The sequence below is a fragment of the Chironomus tepperi genome, unplaced genomic scaffold (assembly GCF_022539635.2).
Source record: "Chironomus tepperi strain 1889 unplaced genomic scaffold, CSIRO-AGI_Ctep_v1 contig_11, whole genome shotgun sequence".
Classification (NCBI taxonomy): Eukaryota; Metazoa; Arthropoda; class Insecta; order Diptera; family Chironomidae; genus Chironomus; species Chironomus tepperi.
Window position 1 is genome coordinate 323896 of NW_027226133.1, and position 18135 is coordinate 342030.

Below are 18135 nucleotides of genomic sequence, written 5' to 3' on the forward strand. Positions count from 1 at the left end.
TGTGATATTTGAATATGAGCTGGTTATGTAGGAATAGGAAAGAGAGAAACTTGCTACATAAGTGTTCATGATGTCCCTATTTCGATATATTAATTGGATTGAGATCAATTTAAGCCATGCTTATCTCGATTCTGTTCTAAGAATCCATAATGAAGCCAAAAACTCCTGCTCCTCAACGGATTAATATAGATCCTTCAATATGCTAACATAATGTGATCTGTACAGACAAGGATAGTCGCCTAAGATGTGTGCAAACATATGCGCCCCTAACAGTTCAAGTTGTAATCGTAGTTGCAAGGACAATGCTAGTAGTATTCTCATGAGCATGCCCGTTTAGGTGAATATACTTATTTCTATTAGGGTAAGACCTAACAAGATCTAAGTCATTCATAGAACATCCCTTAAGTTTGTGATTTAGAGAGTCCATACGTAGAACACCTGCGTAGATTATATGATCCCACCCAAACATCTACAAACGGTTCTAGGATCATTGAATCAGTGAATCAGTGAAGAGTTTACTATCCTCTATGTTCATCAAGTGCTAATTCATCAAGTGAAAGTGCTGAAAACAGCAAAAAAGAAAATACAGAAGCATTGCTCAATCCACAAATTCTAAATTAAAATTTTCCAATACCTTCGCAGTATAAATTATTTCAGGTTATATTACCTACATTAGCAATACTGCACGAAAAAATCCCAATATACATTAACCTTCCATAAAAAAACACGAAGATACCACAAATTTTATATCTCAAACTTACATTTTAAAATCCATAAATTTTCACTTTCCAAAAAAATAAAAATGCGCCAAAGTCATCCAAAGCCAAAACCCAACCCCAATTTCATAATTTTTATTTTTATTTTATTTTTACAATCCACAACATAAACTTGCATGATATCATATTTAGCATCCATATAAGATGCTTCTTAGTAAAAAATTATATGTTAGGGTATAGTTGCATCTTTATACGTTTTTGAATGAGATGGAAAAACAAGAAGAAATAGAACTTATGAAAATTAATCTCGTAAAGTTAGTAATTTTATTGCTCAAACCGAGGTAATTGCAAATGATTTCTGTTATATAAAAAGCATCTCACGAAAATTGGTAACTTAAATAAATAGTTGTTAAATTATTCAAAATGTATATTCCATGAGTATATGCTCAAGATATAACCGTATCACGTCACCCCTGATTTTTTTCTATAAATATCAAAGTATCATGGCATTCCCATTTGCTTTTTTTTACATTCACTGTTTACTCCTGTACACACACATGCACAGGTTTTTTTTTATCATTTTACGATAAGATTCCGTGCCTCGTTTCGTTAAGATGTTGAGGCCATATAAATTTTAAGGCACATTCATATAGTGAGTATGAGACGAAGAAAAAGATGTACGCTTTTGTGAATACAGCATTATCACCCATGAAATATTCAAATAAATTTCCACCTCTTTTACATTCAACAGTCTGGTTTTTAGGTAAAAGATGTAAGGGAGTAAATATAAAGATGAAGCTGTAAAAATGTACTTCATGCATTATTTGCTATATATTCTTCTTCTTTCGCGCTCATTTTCCCAAAGTTACACTTTTTCTCACTTTATGTCTATAAGAAAAGCACAAACTGAAAATCATAACTGCGGTTTTAGGGGGATTGACACTTTATGGAACTGTTAAAGCTACTAGGGTAAACATATGACTAGCTACAAACTTATTTTCTGTTTTATGACAAGTTTTTTTAATGTCAAGTTTATTCGGTCGACGAATCGCACCTTTTTTGGCTCAGAACTTGTGTCAGAAAAGAGTCCATGAAGTTTATATGATTCAGAGTACTTAAATAGATCTCCAGGTACTCTAAAAGATGAATAACTACAAAATTCTGCAATGTATCTTACTTAAAATGAATGTATGAAAGGTACAGCATGCAAACATGTCATCTAGATGCAAATAGGTCGTAATTCACTTGCTAAACTACTCTCAGTGCATGAAGTAAGCTTTGTGACCGTTCATATAGTTCAGTGGTATGAAAAACAGCTCCAAGTAAACATTTTTCTTGAATTAATCCCAAGATTTTTACAAATAATAAATAAATCAACCAGAATCCATTTTTCCAATGTAAAGCTTGTCCTCTTATGAAGAAAAAAATATATTAAGTCTGGAATAAATCCATGTTATTTTCCATAAAAAGTCATAAAGAATAATAAGATTAAGAGATATATTGTACTGCTATTCATTCAGACTTCTTAGTATTTAATAGAATCAAAAAACTATTGTCATCATCATCCTATTTTACATTCGCAATAAAACTTCAATCCTATTGTATTTATTTTCCATATAATTCCCATTCCTCATATGCATCATTCCCCCTTCTTCCCATGAACAACATTCAGAAAATGCACAAAAGAAATGTATAAATGTCTTGTTACATCTTATGGATGTAACATTTGTGTTTTTGATACTAAATAGCTTTGAGATAAAATTTATTTTTTTTTTCAACCGAAAATTTCATGACAGGTGTTGAATATTCCTCATCAACAGCATTTCTCCATACCTCATTCTACACACATATTATTTTACATCACATTCGCAGATTTAAAAAAAGAAATTGAATGTTTCATGTCATATTGACATTTACCTCAATCATATGTATTCATACGTATGCCTATTTATATTCAAAAATGTTCATTTTTCAATTTCAATTGAAGAATATTTTTTTATGTGGAGCTTCCTTTTTGCATACTTTTCATCCTCCATTGACGAAATAAATATTGGCTTTTGTATGGCTTGTCACAAAAGAAGAAGAGATATGATTGAAATATTTGCTTAGTGAAAAATTATTTTGATCTCTTTGGGAAGGGGGAGGGGGTCATTTGTTGATGATGTACAGCATTTAGAGGATAGTGGGGTGCATGCTCTCTCGATATTGGGATCGGGTCCAGAAAGTCCCACGAAAGTCCCATACCGAGTCCCGAAATTCTTCCAGGATGGGACCTGATAAAGCTCACTAAAGCATAGTGAGATGAAGGCTAGGTTGCGATTGTATGGATTAGATTGACTTAAGTATAGCTAAGGTAGGGGCGTAATGTGTATGAATCAATTCAAAAACTAAGGGGGTCGGCTAGGATTTTTGCATTAAAAATTACATAAAATTGAAGAATTTCCTCCAAATAAGGACATCAGGTTGCATCAGGGTTTATGGGGTGTTATCTCGAACAAACCCACTCCTACGCCATGGCATAGGGTAAAATGGTAGTTTGTCCATCTGTTAGTCAACTAGTGTCTCTAATATATCCGTCGTCCACCAGACATCTAAGAAGAAGACCTACATCAGTACATCACCTACAAACAATACCCAACTGAATCACAAAAAACCTGCATGATTCACATTTCTTTCCTCTCCATTGACAAAGCTCAAATAACGCAAAAGAAAAAAATCAAAAATTCTGAGTTTGTTGATTTTTAGCCGAAATCTTCTTGTTGATGACTAATTAATTGGAAAAATTTCTCATCACTTCTTCTTATTATCATTTTTTGGAAGCACAAAATATTGATTTTTTATTCCATCATATTATGTAATGTTAATTTTATGAAGAGAAATATCTAGAGCATGTATATGCCTTTTTTCGATGGAAATTCAGAGTTGGCTTTAATAAAAAGAAGAGTTTTGAATTGCTGTGGGGGTAATTTTTGGTTGATCTGGTAAATAAAATTCAAAAAGCTTATTTTTAAGATATGGATGAGGGACTGAATTTTTATGTGAATTGATTAATATAGTGGACAGAAGTGGGGTTGTGTGGGAATATTGTGAAATTCATATGGATGCCTCTTAAAGCTCAGAGTTAGAATGGGCTAAGGATAGCTATGTTTAGCTAGCATAGCTCAGCATAAATTGGATTCATATGGATGGTGCTGAGAGCTTTAAAGGGCTAAGTGTGGTTTCCATGTCTTTGTCTGGTTTCTAAAGCTCAACTTAATTTGGATTCAAATGGATTGTGCTCAGAGCTTGAATAGGCTTAGTATGGATTCTATGCTTCTGTATAGTTTGTGGAGCTTAGCTTAATTTGGATTCATAATAAAGCTACATGGTGCAAAGTGTTAGAATGGGTTGAGAATGGGTTCATTTGTCTTGTTTGTGTAGCTCAAGATAAAATTAATTTGGTTGACTTAAAGTTGAATTTTGTGAATTTGGATCTAAAAGTCACGATAAAACTCTAGTTGATGGATTGCACCTAATTATTCAATCATTTTTGACATGACATAATTAAAATCAATCGAAAATTCTCCGTCCAACTAAAAATCAATCATATTCCTCAACTCCAAATCTCCATTCATCTTCAAAAATCATGTCTACAATCCTTATCACAGTTTCACATCCACACAACCCCAAAATTTATATAAATTTCCACAAATTATATTCCCATATTTAAATAAATATAAAAATTATAATCCCCAACCCTGACCTGTTTTGTTTGCAGACTCACGCATCGCATAATTTTTCGATCTTTATTCTCGACTGGAACTTTTCCTGTTGAGTATGATAGATTGAATGGTCTAATCAACAAGCTTTTATTATGTATTCATACAAAGTTTCCTAATTTATCTTTTTTTTCGTTAAGGCTCAATATTAAAAATAATAAATGAGAGGCATAAGAACGAAAAATTATTTCGTTGTCCAGTAACCATGAAAGTAATTTTCTTTTTGGCGTTGTTTATTGGACAGATGATATCTATAGACAACTTATTAAGCTGTTTTGCTAGAGTGGATATCATTATTTTCTCTTTTCTAATATCCTAATGAGTTTGTGACTGATTAGAGATAATTTTAATTGGTTTGGATTTATTGGTAATTACTAAGCCACGTGTAGGCATAAAAGAAGAATTCCGAAGAGTTATTGTCGGTTCCTAAATCTTGACTTTCATCATGTATTAATGAGATTTTTATTTTTAAAAATAGCAATACCTGAAGCCATAGCAACTGCTTATATAAAGTATAAATTTCCTCCACAAAATTAAATTAATAATCAAAATCAACAGAGTTTCATTATTAAGGCAGCAATATTGCTGAAAACTTATTTTTCTCAGAAAAATTAGTTAACAAAATTTTTTTTTCTTTCTGTTCCGCTATTTCATCAAAATTGAAATGAAAAAGAAATTCTACGAAATTATTTTAGTATACGAGAAAATATTTCACAATGGAATGCTTAAAGGAGCTTACAAAAAATGAAAGCTTTTAGTCCTTTTGAGAATCAAAAGTGCGCGAAATAGGATTCGGTTGTGGGAATGATGTTTTGTATTTGTGAAGTGAGTACAAAACAATTTTTAATGATTTTTTAAATGTGGGGAAAGTTTGAAGGATTGAAAATTAAGTCTCTGAACGACACAAATGAAAAAGGGTCTGTCAAGTGACTCTAAAAGCTCTGCTTAAACTCTTTTATAAACATCAATTGGAATCCGTCTATTTTTGACGTTAATGGCCGACCAATTCAGGCATACTCATAAGATTCAAATGAAAAAGACTCCGTCACGGAGCTTTTAAGGATCTGTTAAAATCTAATTGGCTTTTTGGCATCCTTATGGCAACCAAATTAAGGAAGCTTTCATTGGATGTTAATAAGTCAGGTTTAATAAGCCTTTGTGTCGCTCAAGAGCCGTTCGGGGATTTTTGAATGATTTTCAAATCCTTTTTCAAAGAATTTAGGATTTGAACTCTAGAAAACTCATCAAAATTCATCAATTGACACTCATATCCATGAAATTTTCAATTAAATTGCACTTTATATCCAAATTCCAAATTATCTGAACTTTTAATCATCAATTTCTCAAGCATATCTCAACAGGAATTTTCATAAATTTTCAATTAAATTGATATATTGAAAATAATTCAGTTCAAAAATTAATCACATTGAAATATTATGTCAATTCATCATTTAAGTGGTCAATTTGTCAATTGACATAATTTGTCATTCAATCTAGAATTCAGTTCACATTTCACAGGAATATGTTGAATTTTATTTCATTACAATGGATGGACGACTTTCATCAATTAAATTTAATACCACCAAAAATAATAAAATTATCATCCAAAGGGGGTAAAAGCTTAACTGCAGACATGTTTGTGACAAGTTTAGTAATTAGGTGAAAATACATTTAAATTGATTAATTATTAACCGTAGGATCAGATTTATTGCGATTGTTAAACATTCAATTGACATGCGGTTTCGCTTTAAGTTTAATAAAGCATTGTTGTTAAGTAACATTGACAGCATCTGTGGTTTTGATGTGGCATGGAAAATTATGTAAAATATTAATTTTTATTATTTTGAGGAATTGCTCTTAATTATGAAGTTGAAACTTTTATTGCAGTGGTGAGTAACGTGACACAGCTTGGTGAAAAGCCTCGATTCAAGTTCCCCACCACTGCCTTCATTCCAACATAAATAAAGTATACATTACATCCAATTTTAATTCACACCATTCAAGATTATTCATCAGTATCCAATTTGATAGAAATTCCTCCTTTTGGCCTTAATTCCGTTCATGAATTATAAAAAGTTATTCAATTAAAAATTCCATAAATTAATAAAGTTCCTTCATTCCATCATATCCGGAAGTTTCCATATCAATGCTTACACAAATTCACATCATTTGGTTATGAAAATATTCTCAGAAATATTGACAGCTGCAATTTAAATGAGACATGGTAACTGAGATCTACTTTTTTTGTGTTCAATAAATTATGATAAAAATAGATTAATTGGAAATTTTTTTTTTCGAGAAAAAAGTTCAAGCATAAATTTTCTAGCAAATGTTCACAGTGAATTTCTATTTAAAGTCAGTCGTATAAAAATCGATTGAAAAGAAGAACAGAAATTTTCCAACTTTTTGAACCAATTTCAATTTTTCCAAATGAATTGATAATTATGAAAATTTTTGTGTTAAAAAGTAGTCGTAGGTAGAAAGTTCATTTCTCGGTATATTGAGTCAATAGGATTGTTTGGATTTAATGGAACAATAGTGGCTGTCTCGAAAGACATTGGGCATGCAAAAGGTAGAGAGAAGTGTTCTCAGGTAGACATGAATGTGATCTGAAGTCGAATTCGGTAAAATCTAACATTTTATGGTCTTTTGGGGAATTCATGACTAAGAAAACAGGATCATGAGCCAGAGTTGCAAAGCCTTTGTAAGTCCAGATTTTAGAAAACCAGTTTCTGGTGATGGCTTCTACATATTGGAGTGCTGCCCGCTCTATTATAGACCCTAAGAAAACTGGATCACAAACCAAAATAGCCATGACTTTGCAGTTTCAGGCCTGAGATGACTCGACTCCAATGGATGCGCCTCTATATTGGAGTTTGTCAAGTCTGTCACAAACCCTAGTGCTTGTTAAAAATGGACATCCTTCCTATTTTTAACACAATATCCATATCATCACTTAATATCTAAATGATACCACAAAAGAATAAGCAAATCATCAACACACCTCAATAAGCATTTAATTTTCAAATTTACATCCACAAAAGTAATCCTAATCCACACATGCAGACCACATTTATTGCCATTTCAGCCAAAATTTTCATAATAAATGCAAAATTTATTCATTATCATTAACAATGTTTACATCATCAATCAGTCATGTGAAAATCATTGAAATTCTCACTAGACAGTCATGTACGACATGAGAACCACAAGATGATGATTCGCATTTACCTTTTTGAATACATTATTAAAACAAATCTTGTTGACATAAAAGTCGTGTCTCAATTTCCATTTAATCTTACATCTCTCTTCATTCAGTTCCAACTCATCGTGAATGAGGATGGTAAAAAGAAGGTCCTTGTGTTCATGTCTCGCCATTTGTGGATGAATTTTACGTTTGTGATGATTTGTAGTCATTGAAAATTTAACGCGTATTTCGATAAGTAGATTTATCTTTAAATGATTAATTATGTCACGTACGCTTTAGCTTACAAGCATAATGATATCCTTGAGTTAATCTCGAATATTGTGCATGCTTGATACATTAAATTGTTCTTTTTCGATATTATTGATTGGTTTGATGGCTTTTTGATAATTTTTTTAGGCTTTAAAGTGAGTTTTGGATGGGAAATGTTCATTAAAAGGGCTGATTATTGTGCTTCTGGATGTAGACTTGTAAGATTAGGGTGTAATTCTTGGGTATCAAGTCATATTCAGCCAAACCTCACTTCATACGAGGGTAAGGGCTTTGTGGTTGAGTCTGCTAACCTATTTTTATGATAGAGGACTGTTTTTTTGCCAAGGATTCGCAAAATACTCACAATATTGAATAGACAATGTGCAAGAATGGTCAAAAATGAGCTCTCAGGAAAGCGACGTGCCTGCTTCATCCCAAAGAGTCTTCTTCAAACAAAAACATAACTGAACGTACCAAAATTCCATCTCAAAACAAGCAACAGCCAAGAATATTCCACAATAGGATTAGGCGCAATACGCACTCATCCAAAAGAAAAAAATTCCTTCAAGTTGTTTTATTCTGATGGGAAACATGTGCTACGAAAAGCCATTATATCAGGAAGTACATTAAGATGATGATGTCTCACGAGATTTACATCAAATTGACTCCTTTATTAAGTTTTTTTCGTTCTGTTCTGCTTCCTTATTTCGGGAGAAATTCGTAAGGATGTGAAATGTCAAGTAAATGAGACAATACAGATGCAGAGACTACGTAAAATTAGGTGGAAAAATGAAAGAAATATGACTTAAAGATGAAGATGCGATATGATTTTGCTGACTGTTGTATGAAGAAATATGAAGGAAGTCTCAAAATAATTTCATGACATTTCAAACTTTTTATATTATTTGGAGACTACATTGTTGCCAAATGTTTTTTTGCTCATATTCTTTGTCTTTGTCTATAAATTGTGCCTTTTTGCCATTTCGTTTTTGTGATCTCATTTTTCACATCCAATATATACACACGGAAAAAAAAGGAAAGAAAATATATGAAATGTGAATCATTTGTCATTTTATGGTTATTCTTTTAAGAAATATTTATACATATATGATGGAGATGGTACCATCTATGGGATGTTCTATATATATTACGTAATTTGCATTTCATAAAGCTCCAAGAACACAAAATAGAATAGACAGAAACTTATATATGTGCTATAATAATAAATATACATGTGTGAATGAATCAAATGCGATAAGGGAGTAGGAATGAAAAAAAAGTATAAATTTGAACGACTATCCGCACACATTCACAAGAAAATGAACAAAATATATCAAACATAATAATTTTATTCAAAGTCATTGAGTGAGCGATAGACAGGCGAGAAATCCTCGCTTTTTGTTCGCCTTAGAGGCAAAATATAAAAAAAATTTTGATGGTATAGTGTGTGATGAAATACATTTATGCTGAGGAGAAAGAAACAAAAAAAAAAGTTGTACACATCGCATGAAATAACAAAGCTGATTCACATCCTTTTGTATTATTCATATTTGAATTTTTTCTTATGTATTTATTCTGCAATCAGCACTAAAAAAACTGTCTTTTTTTTCGGAAAAACTATTTTTAAATTGTGATTTTTGATAGAGATTTACATGTTAGAAGCTGATAGAATTCTCGTGTAGGCGCACATGTTTTCACTGATTTTTTTTTGTGTTTTTCGATAGGAAATTGAAGTCGTTTTTGATAAGTTTTTATAGATTTTTCTAGAATAACAATTTTTTTTTATTGGAAGCCTTTTTTTGGCAATTTTTTGGGGATTTTTTGAGTAAAAATCACATTTTATGTTGCGTTACTGTACAAAAACTTTCAAATTAATCCTTCCATTTTCCAAAAAATATCTGGCTGCACCCTTAATGCTAACTAAAAGTTAATGCTTTTATAATTAAAATTCTAGAATTCTATATGAAGTATAATCGACTTAGTTGGCGTCCTTGCTTACTTATTCTCAGCAACCTTATTCCTATGTGGAGCTTAGGTTACAACAGAAGGCTTTCCACCTGACTCTGTTGCTGGCTTTGTCACCTTGTTCGACCTGTGTCTGGATTTGTATCAAATCTGGCCTGGGGTCAGAGCTGGCCTGAGACCGAATTATTGGCCATTGCTATGCCGTGTATTTTATGGGTAACTTATTTCCCATTTTTGATTTATAAACCCGAGCGACACAAATGAAGAAGGCTCAACTTTGGAGCTCAATAGGCTCTGCTTAATCTCTTTGATTACAGCCATGCATATGACACAAAAATTATTAGGGTTGCTCGAAAAATCAAGCGAATTTCATCCAAAATAATTCATTTCCCATCTCATCACTTCCTTTAATACCACCATACCTTCCAGTCCCATCAATATTCATTCATCACTCACAAAATAAGTTTCTTATTCATTTAACCCCTTCAATATAATAATATTAGTTAAGTAATTATGCTAACAGCTACTTATGAAAATAAATTTCATCTTTAATTAAAGTGGAAATTTCTTCATTTTTTCTTTCCTACCTTAATATGCCCGATATGAGATTCTATCTCTCATCGTTGTGCAAACAATTTTAATATTTTAAGTGTTGAAGGGATTAAGTTATTTTAATGGAAATCACGTGTTAATGAGCTGACTTTTTAATTCATGTACCCCAAAAAAAAAAAGGAATTTGAAGCCCGAAAAATCTTCACAACGATTTTAAATTACATTTTCTAACTTTTTTCTTCCCATTTGGGGGGATTCGGTTGTTATGTCACGTAGAAAGTCAATTTTCAGACCTTCCCCCTCCCTACTCGTTACAAAATGTCTATAAAATGTTGCAATATTATAGACCCCCTCCCATCCCCTTTTAAACTCGAACGTAATTCATGAACGACCGGTTTTAACCTTCATTAGCTTCCTACCATAATCATTCGCTTCGCATCGTATCGTTGACTCAAATCGTTGAAGCAAATCGTAATAAAAAATATTTTTTTTTGCCTCCTTTTTCTTTCCGACTTGAAAATTTTCCTTGTATCAAAAAAAAAAGAAAATTTTTTAATACTGCAAGACCAAAAATGAAGGAAGACAACGAGCGAACGTCCGTATGGAATTTCATTATGAGCTTTATGAAAAGTGACGAAAATTGTGTGAAAATTGTTGATGAAATTGTCCTTCTTTTTGAAGACAATAAAATAGAAATATATGGGAAATAAAGTTATGCATGATTTTGGGAAACAACTTTTGTTTACGGTGAAAATTTGTTAAGATTACAGACGAAGCAGATGTTCTTCAATTTTGCTATTGATCTGACCAAAAAAAAAGTACTTTTTTCACCCATAAGCATTATTATTTTTATTTCTCATCTCATTTTTTGGTACGTATATGAAAAAAGTTGTTTGCGTTTGTTATTTCCACCCATGTTGTCTTTTTACCCTTGAGAGAAAATTTGTCAGGTAAGGGAATTTTGTGAAAAATATTATAATTGTGTAAATCTAGCAGATTTTTGAGATTTAAATTTTTTTGTGGGCTATAAATTTTCAGAAGCTTGAATTTTCTATAAAATAACAATTTCTTGTGGTTGTTGATGGATACAGCACATTTGGTATTGGAAAGGAGTAAATCGAGATTTAGAATTGATATATTTCAGAGCTTGAAGTCGATTTGGATTTGTAACAAGCAATAAGCACGCAAATAGAAAATAATAGCAACTGAGACATTTTCCTGATCATATTCGATTAGACTAAAGTAACATTTTCGTCAATAATTCCGAATCTATGTCAATTTTGGGTACGTCGATCACTTTAATGGGCATGTTTTTTGCATGTTAAAAATATACTTTTCCATTAGATTCTTATCTTTGTGCTCTTAAATAATAAAGCTCATGGTCACTTATATTTACAAAGCTGCAAAGATTATCTAATAATGAAGATTGACTTGAATGTAGCCAAATATAATTAAGCTGACCATTAATATATTCCATAGATAAATGAATTTGTAGACAAATATAATAAAGTTAGTAAATGTGTTATTGATAAATGAATTAAGAATGTGTATGCAGTAGGGTTCCTAGAAATATGATGTGTTGCAAGACGATAGCAGAGCTTGAAGTCGATTTGGATTTTGTTATGATTTTGTATTGAAAATTCTACTCAAATATGGCAGAAAAAGTCAGAATCGGGATGTAAAGCCGAGCGCAGAGCTTGAAATCGACTCAGATCGAGTTTTTCATAAAGAATCCGAGTCCTCATTGAGCTTTCATATTAAGTATCCGGAAACCATCTAGAAATTAATTCAATATTAATTGCAACCAATTAATTCTTCAATCCTTAAACATTTAATTTGCCACAAAACATTTAATATTAGATATTTCATTAAATATTTGTGTAAAATGTCAAGCATCTCACGAGTCTTTTATTTTCACAGAAGTACTCATCTCAAGCACACTTTTAAAAACCTCAAAAATTTATGAAAGCTCTTAAAAAGTTTCAAGATGACTAAATGAAATTTTGTATGGCTTAATAATCTTTTCAAAAATAATTGCTTCACTTGAAAGTCATATTTACATGATTGCTTGACAAAAGTCTAATTCATAATGTTGGGGGAGGTTGAGTATGATATTATGTGGAAAAAAAGTCTAAATTAGTCAAAAAGCTTCTTCAAGACAAGATGTTTTATATGAAAACCTCACGAGTGCTGCTATAAGTTTGACTATAAAACTGGAGTGGATTGTTATTCAAATGAAAATGAGCTTTTATTTGATGTTTCTTATGACTTGAAGCTTTAAACTTTATTTGAATCGAAATGAATTTTAAATAATTTCCTTTAACAAAACCTTGCAAAATCCGATTATATAAAGAATTATTTAAAGATGAAAAACATCATGAATATGTTTAATATCATCCGTAACTTTAACAGTAGGCATATCTTTATGACCTAAAAAAAATAAAAATACCTCTCAAAATAAGGAAATAAAATATAAACCAAGATATGTCAAGATTCTGACAAAACTCCTACATCATCACATCCCTTTTTGTTGTAGTTTTATACATTGTTTCTCCTTTAGCAAAACTAAGCATGTCCTGGGCTCAATGACATGTACATGCAGTACGAAGAAAAGGGATATAAAAAAGGAACACAAAAGACAGTGAAAAGAAGGTAAAAAAAAATCCTTTTTTTTGCTATGAGAATTGATGGGAATGACCGAGATGTAAAGCAGCAGTAGCACTAGCTGTAGCAGCACAAAAAAAGGGATTGTTACAAAAATATATCCTCACAGTTAGTGAGTATGGATATGAGTAAAAAGCATTTGATATTTCACATTTTTTTGTGTATTTCATAAGTTTAGGTATGAGTTTTGTGGATGACCATCTGAGTGGATATTTGAGGAGATAAATTGCTGAATAGGAGACGTGAGTTGCTAGATTTTTAATTTAATAAGGATATTTGCTAAGATTCTAGCTTGATGATTTTATAAAATTGTGAAAATTCTTAGCAATGCTTAGGTTCAAATCTCTAAAACATTGGAATCTGATGGTGATTTATCTGGTGCTCTGATGGTAGAAGTGTGCAACTACACCATTGAAATGTATGACTATACTGGACTTCATCATATCAGAACCCAAGCAGCATCAAATTCCCAAGTAAATCCACAAAACTCCAGAATATCCCCCTTCCAAAAATCCCAGATGGTCATCAAACATTACAGTTGTTAAACATAGTGAATTAAGGGCTACATACCAAGTGGAATCTTCTCCGTTGTTAGTAATTGTGCATTAGTCCCAGCAGGAGCGGCAGTTAGAAAAATCAATACAAGTCCTCCGACAAACATCTTTAATGAGCACATCATTATTCGAATTGATATTGACTATATATGTAAAAATTTCTTATGATTTTCTCTTTTCTTCTATTTTTATTTTCACTTTGTTTGCAGCACTTGCTCACAATAATACATCCGCATTCAACACACAGAATCGGAGTAAAAAGGGACGAAGAAAAAATCACAAATGAAGATGAAAATGGGAAAAAAGAAATTTTCAATTCTGCATTTTCTGCTTCACAACACTTTTTTCTTAGCTTTTGCTCACTCTAATCCAACAACAGTGGATAATTTTCATATATATTTCCTTTCCTTCTCATGAGATTACATACATATTAAATGCTTATCATAACTATGACATGGGGAAACATGAGGAGGAGATATACAAAAAATTATTATTATATTTTTACTCAGTTTACGTTCATTTCTCTCTTTTGTTGCTACTTTTTTATAGCACCGAACGAAAACTTTTTCCTCGTGATTTGCTATTCAAAAAAAAATTATTCCTTAATCTATTTTTTATACAATCCAAAAAAAAATTATTATTTTATGACGCTATCGTCATCAAAAAAATTTTCTATGTCATATAATTTTATCACTTATTCATCTATGTCACTATGGATTTTAAAAAGCATTATCCTGTTATATTATTATTCATTTGGTTATCATATGATGAAGCACAGATAACTTATACACTATATATACACACACCAAATGCTATCAATTTTCATCAAAATATATTATCATTTGTGAATTTATTCATAGACAATTTATCACTCGATATTTTAGTAATTAATTATGCATTCAATGACAGCAAACTACATAATACTTTTTTCTGTCTTTCTGTCTCTTTTTTTAGTTCCTTTTTTTCTCTCTCATTCGCTTCTGTGGACTTTATTTTTTTATGTCATGGAATGAACACTTTTATAGTTTTTCTGTTGATTTAAATGTATTTTTATTCCAGCATCCGCATATGCACAGTTTACATTATAGTTTATGTGTGGATATTTAGAACAGGCTAATGTTTTTGATATTCTAATTGAAAAATTACATTAAGCACATTAATAAATTAATGGTTGTTACCGAGAGACACAGCGTGAGTTTTATGGGAATTTTAGGGTTTAAATTGTGGAATTGTGTTGTTATTGAAGTAAGGCCGAGTGGACAGAAATACTTTATAACTAGGATTTAGCCAAGAACTGCAGGTCAGCATTTCCTGCTTTTAGAGGCAGTCCTGCAGTTTTCGGCTTTAGCTTTTAGTTCGTTCAAGGCTGCAGACTGGCATGTTTTGTCTGTAGACCTGCAGTTTTGAACAAAACCTAATTATGATTTAAGCTAAGTTATTGTCTAGCTGATGACCAGTTCTAATGGTTTTTAGTACACTCGCGAAGGAAGTTTAAAGTTCATTGACAAATTTGAGTAAATACCTAAGACTATTTTATATACAAATCATAAATTTAATTGGAAATCTAAGAATTAGAAATGTCAACTTGACTCCCACGAATGGACAAATTGAATATCTCAGCCTTCTTAAGACCTTAAATTCTAGTTTTCAATCTCAATTCGTACACTTTTTAAGGTTATTCAGTGTAATATTCATTAAGTCCTCCAAGCAGACAAAGAACATGCTTTCGAGAACTCGCTCTACCTAAATACACTAGTTAAGCATTCTCGCGAGCTTAATCTTCTCTTAAGAACATGCTCTATGCCTCCTAGGTATCCCATCCCTTAAACAATAAATTGAACTCTTGTCCAACCTTTACAGGACAACTTAAAAATTGTTTCACATAAAAAATTGAATTGTCCCTTAATATTCCGTCCGTTGCTCCCCATAACATCCAACGAAATAGAACGATCAAGTAAAAGTTGTAAATTTTTTGATGCATTTAGAAAATTTCTTCATCTTTTTTTTCATAAACTAAACTTTTCATTTCACATCGTTCGTATAGATTGATTCATTTTTATGACTTCCTTTTTCAAATCATTAATTTTATTGAAAAAGTTTGAGATGTAGGTATTTTATGGATGTAATTTTGATATTTTTTAAGCTCACATTTTCAATAAAAAGTATCTCAAATTTCAACATAAAAATATATTTTGCTATTAAATTGTATATGCTCCTGGACCTGGTTTGAGTTATTTTAAAAAAGTATCATGTCATCACCTCCACCACAACAATTTTTTTCGACTCAATTTCACTCAAATTTCAGACAATCACCAGTCAGGTTAAATGAAAAATTTGAACTTTTTTCCCTCAGGATGTATCTTCCGTGAATTGTTATGAAAACATGCGGCTACATCAATTGTCGTAACAAACATAGACATGACTAGGATTCGTGTATTCATGAAAACGTTCACAACATTCCAGTAAAAAACATTAGAAAATTTACCATGTTTACATTTTACTTTTTGGTTTACTTATTTAAAGAAGATAAATGTTCTGGTCTTCTGAATCAACATTTTTCATCAAGGAACGTGTGCTAGTGACAGAAATATTGTAAAAAAATGCACATTTTTAGTGTTTACGAAAGGATTTTAGTTTGACAAATGATGAAAATTTGCAGTAAATCTGAATTTTAATGTGTCAAAATAACAGATTGAATGAGAGCTATTAAGCTGGTTCCAAAAATTATTTCCACAGATTCATCAAAATTCATCAACTCAGCACAAACGTCCTGAATTTAAAAAACACAATTTTCAGCATTCTGCATCAAAAAATTCACAATTTTCATCGAAAAAAGTCCAAATTTCATCAATATCCAATAAAAATCTCCCACAAATGATAGACTATATCCCGCATGAGATTATAAAAAAATATTTTCCACTCAAAGCAACAATCACCAACAAAAAAAAAATATATTTTTTGATTCCACCACATAGCAATCGCGCGATTAGCTCGTGATGTGTCACTCGGTGGTTTATGTAGCATAAAATTAAATATAATTTACATCCAACTCGCTTGTAATGCTTTATGGAAATACTTTTTAAGGGTTTTAAAATTCGAATATTTTATCCATCCTCTAATAATATAATCGTGAGGCGTAAAATTGTCCAAAAACAGGATATATAAACTTTTATTATTAAAACTCTACATGTGCCACATCTGGACATCTGAATAAAATTGATGAACGACTGACGCATTTAAATAAATCAAATTGTAATTAGATTTCTCTGCATCATCAGCACTTGCACATATTTTTCATTTAATGAGCATAATCTAATTTTTCACGTACGTCTGGCTATTTTATGATGCGAGCATGACAATTAAATTTAATTTTATGTCTACCCTATTTTCATATCCGTTGATTCAGATCGAAATGACAAAATTATACAAATTAGCCCCAGCAACATTTTAGTAAACACAATAAAAAATCCTTTTTTTGTTACGCAATTTTCTTTGCCTTAATTCCTTTAATTTTTCATGTCACAAAAATGACTCTTCAATTCACTTTTTCAAAAATATTCAATACAATCCACAGCATAATCCTCATCACATTTTCATTTAAATTAATTCCACATTTATAATCCATGTGCATGTGTCGCAACATACAAGTGCAAAATTTTTTGTTACATTTTCAAGTTCTTCCTTTTTTATTATTTTTTTATATATTTTTCACTGAATTTACTATCACGCGAAGGAGCGAATAAAGCCTCTTACCATTCCGATGTACGAATCATCTAAAACTGAACATGTTGAGAAAGCACACACAAAAAAAAAATTCCTTTATCGTGTTCGCTACACACAATGTCGAGATGATTGTGAAGGTCGATGGGCGACGGAAGGAGAATGAAATGGGAAATAAAAAGCTCTTTGCTCAAAAATTTCTCTCTTTAGCTCAATGTTTTTTGAACATGAACAGCTGCAAAACAGTCTCGTGTAGCTGATTTTCACCACAAAAAATATGAAAATTGAGATGAGATTAGACTCTCAATTTTAGCACAAGAGAATCTATAGCATGCGCATGTACCAAAAATTCATCTCAAAGAGTAGCACAATGTTTTCATTCAAAACAATCATGATTGTGTTGATGGACGTTGAAAAGAAAGAAGAAAATAAATTAGCACTGGTGGAATAAAGAGATAGACAATTAAACGCGGGCCTACCTCGAGGGAGAGGCGGAAATTGAGGGACATTTTTTTATTCTGTCGAAAGACTAAATAAAAAAATAAAACTCCTAAAATAACATTTCGTCTTTTATACGTCCAACATACTACAAACATTGAATAAATAAACCGACAGAAAAGAAGAAAAATGGAACAATGGGAGCTGTTATGTTAAAGATCCTTAAGTTTATTGTTTTTCGGTCACTAAAGAGCAAAAAGAAGAAGAAGAAAAATATTGAATGTCCAACAGTGATGACGATAAAAGAAAAG

General features: G+C 31.4%; 1 protein-coding gene across 3 annotated transcripts in view; it reads right to left on the reverse strand.

Annotated features, from left to right (window-relative positions):
• The window catches only part of GluRIB (Glutamate receptor IB), a 96663-nt gene extending 79134 nt beyond the window's left edge, over nucleotides 1-17529 (reverse strand). Inside the window, exons 1-3 of one of the 3 annotated variants that reach the window (XM_070636713.1) lie at nucleotides 17149-17427; nucleotides 14473-14796; nucleotides 13683-14246 (exon numbers count right to left, since the gene is read on the reverse strand). In XM_070636713.1, coding sequence (XP_070492814.1) covers nucleotides 13683-13791 — 109 coding nt within the window. In that variant the 5' untranslated portion in view covers nucleotides 13792-14246; nucleotides 14473-14796; nucleotides 17149-17427. Of the gene's footprint in view, nucleotides 1-13682; nucleotides 14797-17148 lie in introns of all 3 variants that reach the window. The other 2 variants (XM_070636730.1, XM_070636722.1) reach the window with 2 other exon arrangements.
• Nucleotides 17530-18135: the final 606 nt, after the last annotated feature.